The sequence below is a fragment of the Rosa rugosa genome, chromosome 1 (assembly GCF_958449725.1).
Source record: "Rosa rugosa chromosome 1, drRosRugo1.1, whole genome shotgun sequence".
NCBI classification, from domain to species: domain Eukaryota; kingdom Viridiplantae; phylum Streptophyta; class Magnoliopsida; order Rosales; family Rosaceae; genus Rosa; species Rosa rugosa.
The window spans coordinates 19067652-19081726 of record NC_084820.1 but is presented as its reverse complement, the minus strand read 5'-3'; the positions used below and the strand labels follow the sequence as shown (position 1 = coordinate 19081726).

At 39.3% G+C, this 14075-nt stretch overlaps 1 protein-coding gene across 1 annotated transcript; it reads left to right on the top strand.

The window, feature by feature from the left end:
* Positions 1-9346: 9346 nt before the first annotated feature.
* LOC133722628 (uncharacterized) lies at positions 9347-13318 on the top strand. Its single transcript, XM_062149505.1, has 10 exons — positions 9347-9579; positions 9831-9888; positions 10000-10253; positions 10447-10564; positions 10964-11041; positions 11127-11250; positions 11347-12035; positions 12124-12272; positions 12720-12806; positions 12921-13318. Exons 2-10 carry the CDS (start codon positions 9868-9870, stop codon positions 13030-13032), a joined length of 1632 nt encoding a protein of 543 aa, XP_062005489.1. The 5' UTR covers positions 9347-9579; positions 9831-9867; the 3' UTR covers positions 13033-13318.
* Positions 13319-14075: the final 757 nt, after the last annotated feature.

Genomic DNA, 14075 nt, shown 5'->3' with positions numbered 1-14075 from the left:
GCTTGAATTACAATAAGCTATAAAGAAGTTTTTCTTTAATTATACGCATACTGAAGTTTTATACGCGTTTTAATTAACTAGCGCTTTAATTTTTTTTTCAAATTCCAAGTATTTTTACTCCGTATAAAACGGATACGTGTATAAAACGTGTTTTAAAAGGTCGAACTCAATAATACGCGAAAAAACCCGAGTCTACAATTTCAATACGCCGTACTGAAGTTTTTTTTCAATTATACGCGTATTGAAGTTTTATACACGTTTAATACTCGTATTAACTAACTAGGGCCATAACTATTGACATTAAGTGCAGTTTCCCCGAGGGTAGCAAGAGACATGTCTTCAAACGAATGTATATTTGCTTGGGTGCACTGAAGAGTGGCTTTAAGACAGGTTGTAGATCTATAATTGGATTGGATGGTGCACATCTGAAGGGACCTTTTGGGGGGCAATTGTTGATAGATGTTGGTGTTGATGCTAATAACACATCATGGATGGTGGCATGGGCAATGGTTGAGTTGGAAACAAAAGATGCATGGATCTGGTTCTTGGAGTTATTGGTCAAGGATCTGAGCATTGAACATGAAGGGAGGGGTTGGGTCTTTATAAGTGATAAGCAGAAAGGTTTGATACCAGCTTTTGAAGAGGTTGTCCCAAGGCCTCATAGCAGATTTTGTGTGAGGCACATGTGGACAAACTTCACAAAGCTTTTTCCTGGAAAGGTCATGAAGGATCGGATGTGGGCTTGTGCAAAGGCAACCACATTGCCTTATTTTCAGAAAGAAATGGATGAGATGCAAAGCCTAGATGATGATGCTTACAAGTTAATGACAGGTAGTTCAATATTTTTGTGTTTCCATGTTCCTTTGTTCTTTAAAAATAGTGATCATTAACCCTAAACTAATTGCCCATGCTGCAGCACCCGAGAGACTAGCTAGACATTGGTGCAGAGCTTTCTTCAGCGCAGATGTAAACTGTGACATCATGATAAACAACATTTGTGAGAGCTTCAATGGCTGGATTTTGGAGGCTAGGGGTAAGCCCCCTGTGACCATGTTTGAAGAGTTAAGGGTAAAACTAATGAAGAGGATTACTGTGAGAAAGGGAAAAATGGAAGCTTACCATGGAAATATCTGTCCCAAGCCTAGGGCTGTTATAGAGAAGAACAAGGAGAAGGCTGTTGTGGACTGCATTGCAACCTTCAATGGTGTAGACATTGCTGAGGTTGAGAATATTGAGGGCTCGAAGAATGTGGTGAACCTTGTGTTGAGGACATGCACTTGCAGGAGGTGAGACTTGACTGGAATCCCCTGCAAGCATGCTATTTCTGCCATATACATGAAGAGGGAAGACCCAGATGACTATGTGGCACCATGCTACCTCAAGAAGACCTATATGAGCATATATAGCAACCTGATCCAGCCTGTAAATAGCATGGACCTATGGTTTAGAGGTGAAGATACACCTATCTTACCACCTCAATATTCAAGGCAACCTGGACACCCAAAAACAAAAAGAATCAAGGATGCCTCAGAAAAGGTCACAGATGGAGGTGTTAAACTCGGAAGGGTACAAAGATCATTACGGTGTAGCAATTGTCAACAGGTTGGTCATAATGTAAAGACATGTCAAAGACATCTGCCCCCAAAGGAAAAGAAGGCCGCAACAATGAATAAGAAGAGGAAGCACAATGAGGAAGGAGGTACATCCCAAAATCAGGTAAGAAGTTGTGATTTCAGTCATGTATTTGTGGTTTCAAATGTGGTTCCATTTGCAATTAACATGCTTATTATTTGTTGCAGTCCAAGAAGGCAAATAAACAGTCCTTCACCAAGAATGAATTGAGGCAGAAAGCAAAAGAGAGGGCAGAGTACCAAAGGGTAACATTACACTCTCCTGTTCTAGATGGATATGAATTTATATGTACTGCTTTTCTTTTTAAAACTCTACTCATATACTTGTACTGCCATAATGTGTATGTGTCCAGAAAAAGATGGCTGCCTTGAAGGCATCGAGGTTGGAAGCAAATAGGTCTGCCCCAAAGCCATCAAGGGCTAAACAAACTACATCTGCTAAGCAAAGTTCAAGGGCTGTACCAGCTGCATCTGCCCCACCTTCTTCAAGGCTTGTGCAAGCTGCATCTGCCCCATCAAGTTCAAGGCCTGTCCAGCCTTCTAAGGCATCAAGGAAGCAGGATGCAACAGCCACAAGGTCATCTCAAAGGATCCGGCAAAACTCAGGTAAAGGAAATTAGTGTGGAAAGTTCTAAAAGACCTTAGCAAGCACAAGAACACAATTTTGGGCATCCTCTTTTTGTGCAACCTTATGCTGTGACATTTGGTTGCTAGCTCTAATCTTTTGACAAGATGATTAGTGCTATCTTTAATTTAGGGTTTAGGAGTACTTGAACAATGGTTGAGGATGTAATGCTCCAATTTGTATTTTTTGGTGAATTTGGGCACTGTTTATTAGCTTGGTATTGCAGCAAAAACTATGTATTTTGAGTTAATCATGAATGTAGGTGAATGGTTGCTTGGTTGCTATGTATTTCATCGTCAATTTATGCTATTTCAATTAGTGGATGCTTGGTTGGGTTATTATTTGCAGAAAACTAGCATGTACTTGGGTTCTGATTTGTGCTCCCAAAGAGAGGTCAGAGGTGATTTGGGGATTTGGAGGCAATCATTGACATGTATGGAGGTATCTGGATTTTATATGATGCTAATAAAGTAAATGTTTCTTATGTGGATAGTAATATTCAATCTCTTACCGTCAAAATCACTGGATTTGGTGTCATCGATTGGATTCTTACTGCTATCTATGCAAGCCCCAGATGCACTACTGCTAGGGATATCCTCTGGCAGCACCTCATCAAGCTTGTAACTTGTGCAATTGTTAATTAAGCCTTTTGTTTTGTGCTCAGCTTAATTAAACCTTCCATTAAGTCTTATTCATCACCCAGAGCGTCTCTCTCTAAAAACTAGAGAGAGAAAACAGATCTGAGAAAAACTCATCTCCCTCCCCCTTCTCTCTTGCCTTGATCTTGATCCCTCCGGATCTAGATTGTTGGCTTGACAGTTGGGGGCGGCCTCTAGTGTTCTGGCCTCTCCTTTCTCAGTTCCTCTTTCTTTCATCCTTTTCACTAGCTTCTCTCTCACCCCTGTGGTGAACTACACCCATCTTGTGGTGATTTTCTGGCTTATGTCCAGCTCTAGAGGACTTTGTTCCTCCCTTCTTTGCCGATCAACCCAAAAAATTTTCAGATCCAAAAAACTCCATGATTCCCCTCACCCATCACCTCACACCAACTCCCCTGCTTCTACCAATGACCTTCTCCATGAAGGATTTCGTGGCTACTGCTCTAAAGTGAGAATCACTTACCGATTGGATTATGGGTGCTCACGCATGGGTGTTCCACCCCCCATTATCCGCGGGTTTTTTTCTTTGTTACTGGCTTTTGTCCCTTCTCGGTGGCTTTCTCTCCTTCCCGGTTTAAGTCTCTCTGGTGGAGATGCGCGAGTCAGTGTGTGGTGTTGGTTCCTTTCTCTCATCCCCTTTATGTTGGTTTTGACTGGATTTGCTTTTTGGGTTTGTTCTGGCAACGGCTATTCGGCACTCATCACTTCGATTCAGCACTTCTCGCATCCTCTTGGCTTCTGGTGCGACTGCAGCGGCTGCTGTGCGGAAGCTTTTGGGAGGCGGCGGCTGTGTTTGTGTTTGGAGTTGATGTATTTTAATTTTTAGGGTTACACTCTGTTGCATGTCCATGTGGATTATGGTTGAGTTGTAATTTTCCTTATTGGGTTTATTTGTACTTGGGCTTTGTTTTGGGCTCCTGCCATTGAGTTTACTCTCAGTGGTATTTATTAATGAAGTTTCATTGATTTCCAAAAAGGGATATCCTCTGGAATCATCTTTCTTAGTTCTCAGTTTCTAATACTTGTCCTTGGCTTGTTATCGGAGATTTCAATGAATTAGTAAGCAGCGCTGATAAGTTTGGTGGCTCTTTAGTTGGTCGCTTTGGAGGATTAAGAGACTGGGTCAACAGATGTGCCATGGTGGATTTGGGATATCAAGGTCCTGACTCCTGACTACACTTGGGTCGGTGGTAGAATCAAAGAAAGATTAGATAGAGGTTTTTGTAATGCAGATTGGAGGATGGCTTTTCTTGATGCATTTATCCAACATCTAACCAGATTAAAATCTGATCATTCCCTGTTTTGTTACAGCTTTTTTCAGGCGTGTCTTTGAATGCTTCCTTGAGGCCGTTCAGATTTCAAGCTATGTGGATGAGCCATGACTCCATGAGCATTATAACGACTTTGTTCGAGATCATTGGGAGGGAGATAGAGGTGACTTACTCAGTAAACTCGGGCATTTATCAAATGCTTTCAAGGAGTGGAATCTCAATGTGTTTGGTAATGTCTTCAGGAAGAAAAAAAGATTATTAGCCAGGCTTAATGGTATCTAGAAAGCTCTTGCCAGAGATCACAACCCTTTCTTGGTAAATCTTGAGAACCAGCTTACTAAAGATTATGAAGTGATAAGAGATCAGGAAGCTCTTCTATGGCAGTAGAAATCTCGAGATAAATGGTTGAAGGATGGGGATAAGAACACTAAGTTTTTCCATTTGACTACCTTGGTTAGGAGAAGAAGAAATAAAATTGAGGGTCTTCTCAATGGAAAGGGTGTGCTTTGTACTGATGCTCCTACCATGAAAAACATTGCTACTGAATTTTTTAAAAATTTATTTACTCAAGCTCATATCAGGGACTCCAGGTTCATCTTTCCTTGTCTTTTTCCTATGTTAGAAGATCATGATTTACTCTGGCTCAAGAGGTCTATTTCTGAGACTGAGGTTAAATGTGCTCTCTTTGGGATTGGTGGTCTTAAAACCCCTGGAGTCGATGGATTTCCTACTGTTTTTTACCAGAAACATTGGGATCTTTGTGCCACTGAAATTGTCCATCTGGTTAAGGATTCTTTTATTTGTGGTGTTCTCCTTGCAGGTTTGAATCATACTCTCTTAGCCCTTGTTCCTAAGGTAGCTAGCTCCCAAAGTATGGCATTCTTTCGACCTATCAGCTTGTGCAATACCATCTATAAAGTCATATCAAAGGTCTTGGTTGCCAGGATCAGGCCTTTCTTGAAAAAATTGATTAGCCCCAACCAGGTAAGCTTTGTACCTGGTAGACACATTTCTGATAACATAATTATAGCTCAGGAAGTCTTACATAAAATTCCATCATTCTCATGGTGCCAAAGGTTTTCTTGCTTGGAAAATTGATCTCTCCAAAGCCTATGATAGATTGAATTGGCAGTTTATTGAGGATGTCCTCCATGAAGCGTAAATTCCCATTGAAGTAATTAAGCTTATTATGAATTGTGTAACAACTACTAGCTTCCAGGTTTGTCTTAATGGGGAATTAACCGAATCTTTCACTGCTTCTAGAGGGATAAGACAAGGGGATCCTCTATCCCCTTATTTATTTGTTCTTTGCATGGAAAAGCTATCTCATTTGATAAGTTCTGCTGTGGAAGTTGGTCAGTGGAAGCCTGTTAGAGCTTCAAGCTCTGGCCCTTCCATTTCACATTTGTTTTTTGCAGATGATTTGATCTTATATGCGGAAGCTAGCTGTAAGCAAGCTATAGTTTTAAAGAAATGTTTGGATCTTTTTTGTGATTTATCTAGTCAAGAAGTCAATTTCGATAAGTCTGTGATTTTCTGCTCTCCTAATGTTGACCAACATACAGCTGCTGCTATTAGTCATGTCTGTGGATCCACTTTGACAAAAGATATGAGTAGGTATCTTGGAATGCCTCTTATCCATTCTAGGGTGACAAAACATACGTATGCTGCTATGGTTGACAAGGTTCAGGGCAGGCTTGCAGGTTGGAAAAGTAGGGTTCTCAGTACGGCAGGGAGACTAACTTTGATCCAATCAGTATGCTCTACCATTCCTGTTTACACTATGCAAATCACTAGAATTCCTTCCTTCACTTGTGATGCCTTGGATAAATTGAATCGTGATTTCTTATGGGGCGATACCACTGGGAAAAAGAAGATTCATCTAGCTAATTGGGATCTTGTTTGCAGGCCCAAAGATTGTGGTGGTTTAGATATTAAGAAAGCCAAGATGATGAATCAAGCCATGCTTGCAAAAGCTAGCTGGAGATTGCTGCAAAATGATAATGGTTTATGGAGTAAAGTACTTCACCATAAATATATAAAGCAGAAGTGTTTCCTGGATAACAACTATAAAGCTCCTCCAGATTGCTCTAATACTTAGCGGAGTATTGTCTTTGGAGCTCAACTCCTCAAAATTGGTGTTATGTGGCGCATTGGTGATGGGAATTCGGTCAAGTTTTGGACAGACAAATGGCTCCCTGGAGGTACTCTTCTGGAATATATTGATAATCAAAATAATCTTGATTTGCAGCTCAAAGTTAATGATGTTTGGTCTAACTCGGGTTGGAATATTGATTTTCTTCACTCCCATTTTGAGTATGAAATTGTCAACCAAATTAATAGCATTCCGTTTGGTTTTCCTGGAAGTGGTCCTGATAAATTGATTTGGGGTGCTTCGTCAAATGGCCAGTTCAGTGTTAAATCTGCTTACTCCACCTTGGTAAATGAATTTGAGTTTCTTCCTTATACTTGGCAGTTTATATGGAGACTTGCTATTCCTCCCAAGATGAAAACGTTTGCTTGGCTGTTGTCCCATGGCAAAGTGCTGACCAATATGGAAAGGGTTAAAAGAAGGTTGACTCTTGATCCCTTGTGTCCTATTTGTCACCAACATCCTGAAAGTATCCTCCATTTACTTAGAGATTGTCCTAGAGCTTCTGAAATTTGGAACAGGATTATTTGCATTGAGAAGATTCAGAGAGCCAGGACTGTTAATTGGGTCAGTTGGTTTAAGGCCAATGCTCTGTGCAATGAAGACTGCTATAATGGCTTAAAATGGAGTAGTGTTTTTCTTTTCACATGCTGGTATATTTGGAAGTGGAGGAACAAAAGTATTTTTGATACTAACTTCCTGATGCCCTTTAACCCTACTAAAATCTTAATTGATGCAGCTACTGATTGGTTCAAAGTTCAATGTGTTACTGCTGCTCTTAATCATAGTACCACTATTGCGGTGCAGTGGTCTAAACTTGACTTGGATTGGCTCAAGTTAAATGTGGATGGAGCTAGAAATAGGTCTGGTAATATTGGAGCAGGTGGTGTGCTCAAAGACCACCATGGAAATTGGATTATGGGTTTTTATGCCAATCTTGGTACTAGTTCAGTTATCGTTGCTGAAGCGTGGGGCCTCCTTCTTGGACTTAAGATGGCCTCCCAACAAACAAGGGGCAAGATTGTAGTTGAATGTGATTCAGAGATGCTTGTTAATCTTATGGCTAATGGGGTTGATGATCTTCATCCTCTCAAACCTATTCCGAGCAGTTGTAGAATTCTCATGGAACTTCTTCAGCAATGCACTATTCGCCATTGTTACCGTGAAATGAATATGGTCGCGGATGGGCTCTCTAAGTGTGGGTTGGCGACTAACATTGGGATTCATTTCCTTGAATCTCCTCCTCCACAAGTCATTGACGATTACCTTGATGATTTGTGTGCAGTTACCAGAAATAGGAATGTCTCAGTTATTTGTTAAACTGTCTCCTTTGTTTTTTGGGTCTTTCTAGACCCCCATGTAACCAAAAAAAAAATTTGACATGTATGGAGGGGAAAAAATGGAAAAACCAGCTAAGGGTAAATTGGACTTTTTACCCATCAAATGGAATGCAAATCTGCTGAGTTGGCATACAAATTTCAGCCACGTTAGCAAGATAACCGAGCTTCTGACGGAGATTGGACGGTGAGGACCGATTGGGTGAAATTGGAGAGTTTATGGACTTTTAAGGTGAAATTGGAAGGTGAAGGACTGAAACGTCGACTCCCTAAAAGTATAGGGAGTAAACAGTATTTTGTCCAAAAATAAACTATGGCCTCGTTTGGTTCGAGGAAAGGAAATCAATTCTTTAGAAAACCTCATGGAAAAAGGAAAATAAATTTCCCACTAGCTTTCCTTTCTGCTGTTTGGAAAGATTGAGAAAGCAACGAGAAAAGATATGTTTGTTTCTATTTTAGTGTTTGGTTTGTGTAAGGAAAGGAAACTAAATTATACTAATATTTCATTTATATCCTCATTTCCTTGTGCACACCAAACGTAGGAAATGAGTACATTTCCTTTCCCAAGTCCTTAATTCCGTGAACTAAACGAGGCTTATGTTTCTCAATAATCACCTGGACGATACTGTCAAGAAAAAAAAAAAACTAATTGATTAGCAAAATCAGAACAACCCTCACACACAACAAGCCAAAAAAGAGAGAAAGAGAAAAGCCAAAAATCCAACTCCATCTCCTTGATAAAGCCCTTAATATACTTGGATTGATGCGAGAGTTGCTTGAAAACAACAAAGAACCATCTTTAGAGTTCAACCCGTACGTAGTGATCTTGATCGCACACTAGCTAGTAATACGAACAAAACATTGATAATCCGATTGGAGTTTTACTTGAAAACGAGTCCATGAATGGACTAGTAGGTTATTGGTGGTACAACTACACTTTAGCTAATATGAACACAAAACATTGGCAACTCGGTTAGAAGAAAACGGGTCAATTACTAGTTTTTTGAGCTTGAGTCATTAGCTTTGGCTCACCATTTTCAATGTTATAATATACTTAATACGTTGGCAGTTGAAGGGTATAAATGACCTTTCCGATACATTAGTCTAGACTTCAATCAATAAAACACTCAAGGAAAAGCCCAAGGGGAAGGCCCAAAACAGACCAAATACATAGCAACAAAAGAGAGGAAAAACCGATGAACAGGAGAAGGAAGGAGACCCTCAAAACAAACAAAAAAAATAAAAGAAATGAACAAAGAACTCATGGAGGACCAGGCAACCCATCACTTCTGAGGACACGTAAGAATTTGAGATTCGCCAGATTCTCATCAGTCATCCAGTCACGTTAGCTCAGCTCATCGCCTTTTGTCTTTCCCTTCACTTTATCCAAGTCTTCCCTGGATCCCTCTAACTTTTTTAACCGTTTCAATAAATAAATCCGAAAAATTAAATACAGAAAAAAAAAAAAAAAAACGCCAATTAGATACTTCCGGAAGGATCGAAAGGAAAGCGTGTATATAAAAGGAAATAATAAAATTCCCCCATTAAGAAAAAAATAGAGATATAAAAGTAAATACAAATTTAATGGAAATTTATATTTTCCTCGACTGAAACGGATTTATATATAAAATTGTCCAATAATGTATTACACAGTAAACCGACGAGGTGCTAAAGTAGAGGTCGTAACCCCCAAACCGAGTTTTTACGAATTAGGGCTCGCCGACTCGACTCGACTCTCCTCTCGATTCTCATCGCTTCGCATTCATTTTCCTCCGCTGAAATTGCTCTCAATCGATTGCCTGGGGTTCGAAATTGGAGTCGGATAAAATTAGGGTTTGGGATTCGCATCGGTTATTACGAGGCTTCGCGATTTCGATCGCGATTCGGGGCGAGACGACTTTCTGGTAAGTAATTTGATTCTGGAAAATCAGCTATTGGGTTTTGGATTTTTTTTGTGGTTTCAGTGTTGGATTCGAACATTGGAACTGTGGATTTGGGATTGGGGTTGGAAGGGAGAATGTTGAAATTTGGGGATAAATGCAATACCAGGTCGATGGGTTGGATTAGAAAATTTGGGGGTTTTGTTTGAAATTGATTGAATCGATGGAAATTATTGATTTTTAAGGTTTGATTGAAGTTCTTGGCGATTTTCCAGGTTACCCAGAATTTGTAACTGTTGATTTGGGCTAGAAATGCGGGGATATGATACGCAGGTAAGGAAATTTTCAATCTTTGGCTATCTGATCATTGTTTATATGACAGTTATTATGGTTTTTCTTTGATAAATTCAGTATTTACTGGTGTTTTTTTTTTTTTTCGTTTAGAGATTCGATCGACCAGTAGAGGAATATGATGATTATGAGTCCGAGGGGGATGGATATGGATACGAGGAGGAAGGAGATGAGTATGAAGATGAAGAGGAAGAGGAAGAAGAAGAAGCTCCAAAACCTACCAAGGAAGCATTGGAGTACCTTGAGTTGAGACAACGCTTGAAAGAACAAGTTCGAAGGCAGATGAAGAAGAAGGAAGGTGGTTCTCGGGCCAACTCCAGTGATAGAAAGAAGCTCCCCTATGATAAGTGAGTGATTACTATAACTATCATTTGTATGAGACAAAACTTTTACTTCCTTAGTTCATTGCTACTAAATACTTTAGGTCTTGCTGGTTCCTTTATTGAATTTATATATGTTTCGTGGTAGTTCATATGTATATTGAAGTAGCAAGCTATGGCTCTAAAATTGTTTGTGTATTCATGTCTGCTTATCCTGCAGTTTTGGATCGTTCTTTGGCCCTTCTCAACCAGTTATCGCTCAGAGAGTAATTCAAGAAAGCAAGTCGTTATTGGAAACCCAGCATCTGGCATCTAGGGCCACAAACTCTGTCCATCCTGTATGTACTGATAGCTTGTAGCATTACTTTCTCTCATCTGGTCTTTTTGTGATAGCCACGTACATGCTTCTTACTGCTTTTCAATTTACCCTTTCAATGGGTGCATTATGTAAACTCCTGTTATGTGGTACATTGTCATCGGGGAAAATGGAGGGCCAAGTCTAGATCTGTGAGATTTGCTGAACATGTATTTTTGTGTGTTTTTTCTTTATATGGGAGGAGCACGAGGTGTGATTACATGCATTTTTTTGAATTCTTTTCTTTAATTTTGGTATATTTGCATTTGGGACAATGGAGGAACTTCCATTTTTATTTTCCCAAGGGATGTAGAGTTTTTTTTTTTAATGCTTTTTAATAGAGGCATAGATTTGATTATGACTGTTTGACTTGTCTCTGTAGAACAAGAAGAGCTCTGGGTCTACCTCTGGTGGCTCTAAATCTGTTGCACATAACCCGAAACCCAAAGTAATTAATGAGGTATGGGAGCATATTGTTTTATTTTATCTTTTAAAGTCCTTTTCATCAGCTTAATACATGTTAATGAGTTTTCGGGTATTTGCAGCAAAAAAATAAACTCCAAAAGCTTAAAGACACTAGAGATTACTCATTTTTATTATCTGAAGATGCGGAGCTTCCTGCTCCTGCAAAGGATCGTCCCCCTCGAAGTGACTTTGCTCTGAAGTCTGGTAATTTCTTATCTTCTACGCCACTTTTTATCTATGGTGTTTGAAACCTCTGTTTCCATTGGATCTTATACAGATTTTTTTTTATCTGATGTGAAGAGGTGCGATCAAGTCAAACAATGGCAAAAAGTAAACAACCTTTGGCAAATAATGGTAGACCTGTCCATGGTGGTCATGATAATGGTAGACCTGTCCATGGTGGTCATGAGAATGGTAGATCTGTTCATGGCAGTCGTGAGAATGGGAGACCTGTTCATGGCAGTCGTGAGAATGGGAGACCTGTTCAGGGCAGTCGTGAGAATGGGAGACCTGTTCAGGGCAGTCGTGAGAATGGGAGACCTGTTCAGGGCAGTCGTGAGAATGGGAGACCTGTTCAAGGCAGTCGTGAGAATGGGAGACCTGTCCAGTCTGGTCGTGATGAAAGGAAAGCGGTTCCTACTAATGGACATATGCATTCTAAAGTTGGGTCCAATAGGCCAAGTTCTGCCAGTAGCCGACCTGGTTCAACATCAATGGACTCTAGAAAACAACTTGGTAGCAACAATGCAAATGGGCCTGGCCGGCCTCTAGGGCCAAAAGGTCTGCCTTCAAAGATGCCTGCTTCTACCACAGAGAGGAGGGCTTCCGCACCAGGTTTGAAGAATTCCCTGTCTTCTTTGCAGAAAGCACCCTCTTCAAAGTTGCAGTCATCTGTTCAGAGGCAGCCAGTACAGCAAAGAAAAGAAGTACGAGAACCTTCTAAGCCCAATATGTTATCAAAACAGTCCACGGGATTGTCAAAACCTCAGGTCTAAGATTTTCCCATCTGCTACATATTTTGTTTGCATGGTCAATTGTTATATATGCCTTATATCTGACTTCCATGGATTTTAGCAGATCCACAAGCCACAAATGCATAAGCAAATCCCATCACGTCCTATGTCACAAGAGTATCGTCCCAAAAAAAGGCCTGCAAGCAGGTTTGCAGATGATGAGTATGACCCTGAATCGGGGGATATTAGTAGTATGATCAGAAACATGTTTGGGTAAGAGTTGTTATTATCATTGTTATTATCATTATTTTCATAATTTATAATTTCTAAATGATTTGAAATGGTTGGGTCTTCAAAATTCATTTTTGGTTAAGTATTCCTTGCCTGGTGATGCAATTTAGCTCCTTTTGGTAGTTTTCACTGTTGATCACGAACAATCACAATCTGCACCAAATTTTATATGCTTTTATGTCATTGTGCTAAGTAGAATATAAAGTTTACTTTTGTAATGACGATATTACATTCTTTATATTTACGATAAGTTACTGTAATTTGATTTAGATGCTGGATTCTTTGCAAGTTCATTTGGGGAGATGAAAAATTGTCTTGCTTATCAAAAAAATTTAACGTAGTGGAAGATGTCATTGGATTTTAGTTTGAAACCTTGGTTGTTGAGGAGTTATTATTTCATATCTGAATAGCAATCTGAAATTTTTGCAGTTACAATCCAAATAAGTTTGCTGATGACGATGACGTTAGTGACATGGAGGCAGGATTTGAAGATATTCTGAGGGAGGAGAGGAGAAGGTAGGCAGCCTTTTCCCGTTAATATTTTTAATCCGCCTTTTAATTTTAAAAGGAACCACCATTTTCCAATTGCAATTTTAGTTGACCTTGTAATTATGTATTTCTGTGCTGTAGTGAAAAAATTGGAAGACAGGAGGATGAAGAACAAGCTAGGTTGATAGAAGAAGAAGAAAGGAGGGAACGTTTGGCCGCCAAGATGAGAAAACAGAAGAAGCTCAAGCGATAGCGACCATAGGGAAGGCAATTTTGCCTCATCCGATGAGTTAAAGTCACCTTGGTATTCTTCTCGTGCTGAAGTGGAGTTGACTCTGATTGGACTAATTATTCTGCAGATGTAGGTTTACATGCATTGCTAATTCAAATGTAATTTTGGTATCAAATAATGTGAAATATAAGTTTTGGGTTTTGCTCGAGTGTGGTTTTTTGTTTTGCAATTGCCCCTTGCCCAAGAAATGTTATTGTTTGTATACCCAAAAAAAATAAAAAGAAGATAAGTTTGCCTTGATGGAAAAGATATTGTGGTTAAAAGTTATTGCAGCCTTGTACAAAGGATTTTACTTTATTCTTGGTTACAAATGACTAGCTACATTTTGCTTCCATTATTGAAAAACAATTTAATTTGAAAAAATAATTGGTGGAATTTCATCTTTCATGAATCTAAACCATTTCGTCCAATGTAAAATTGTGCTTGAGAATTGCAGAACTGATTGGTTCAGTTTCATCTAGTTTCTCTATGGCTTTTCACAATCTATTGACTCTCAGTAAAACCAAGTCACACAACATAATGTGTTACTTGGTTTTCAAGAGGGAAAAATTCACCAACGGTGTCTGGATACTTAGGAGATTTTTAAAATAATACCCGAACTTAAAAAGTTATCATTGTGATACCTGGATTTATTTTTTCTTATCAATGTCGTACCTCCATTCATTTTCCGTCACGGAACCGTTAATCTAACCACGTGCGATGCACGTGAGGCACTAAATAAAGGTAAAAAGACCGATTTACCCTCAAAAGTTTTTTTTTTTTCTTCTCTTTCTTTCTTTCGTTCTTCTTCTTTTTCGGTTCTGTTCCTCCTGATTTGAATCATCAAGACTTCAAACTCATTGATGCCCAGATACTACAAAATCATATATAAGAACTATATATCGAGTAATTTACATATATATAAAAATGGTTAGCTTCAGATGAACGTATTTAATTAATTACTTCGATCAGGAGTAATTTAAATGTCATCAGTTTTCGGTTTCTCCGGTCAATTTCCGACAACC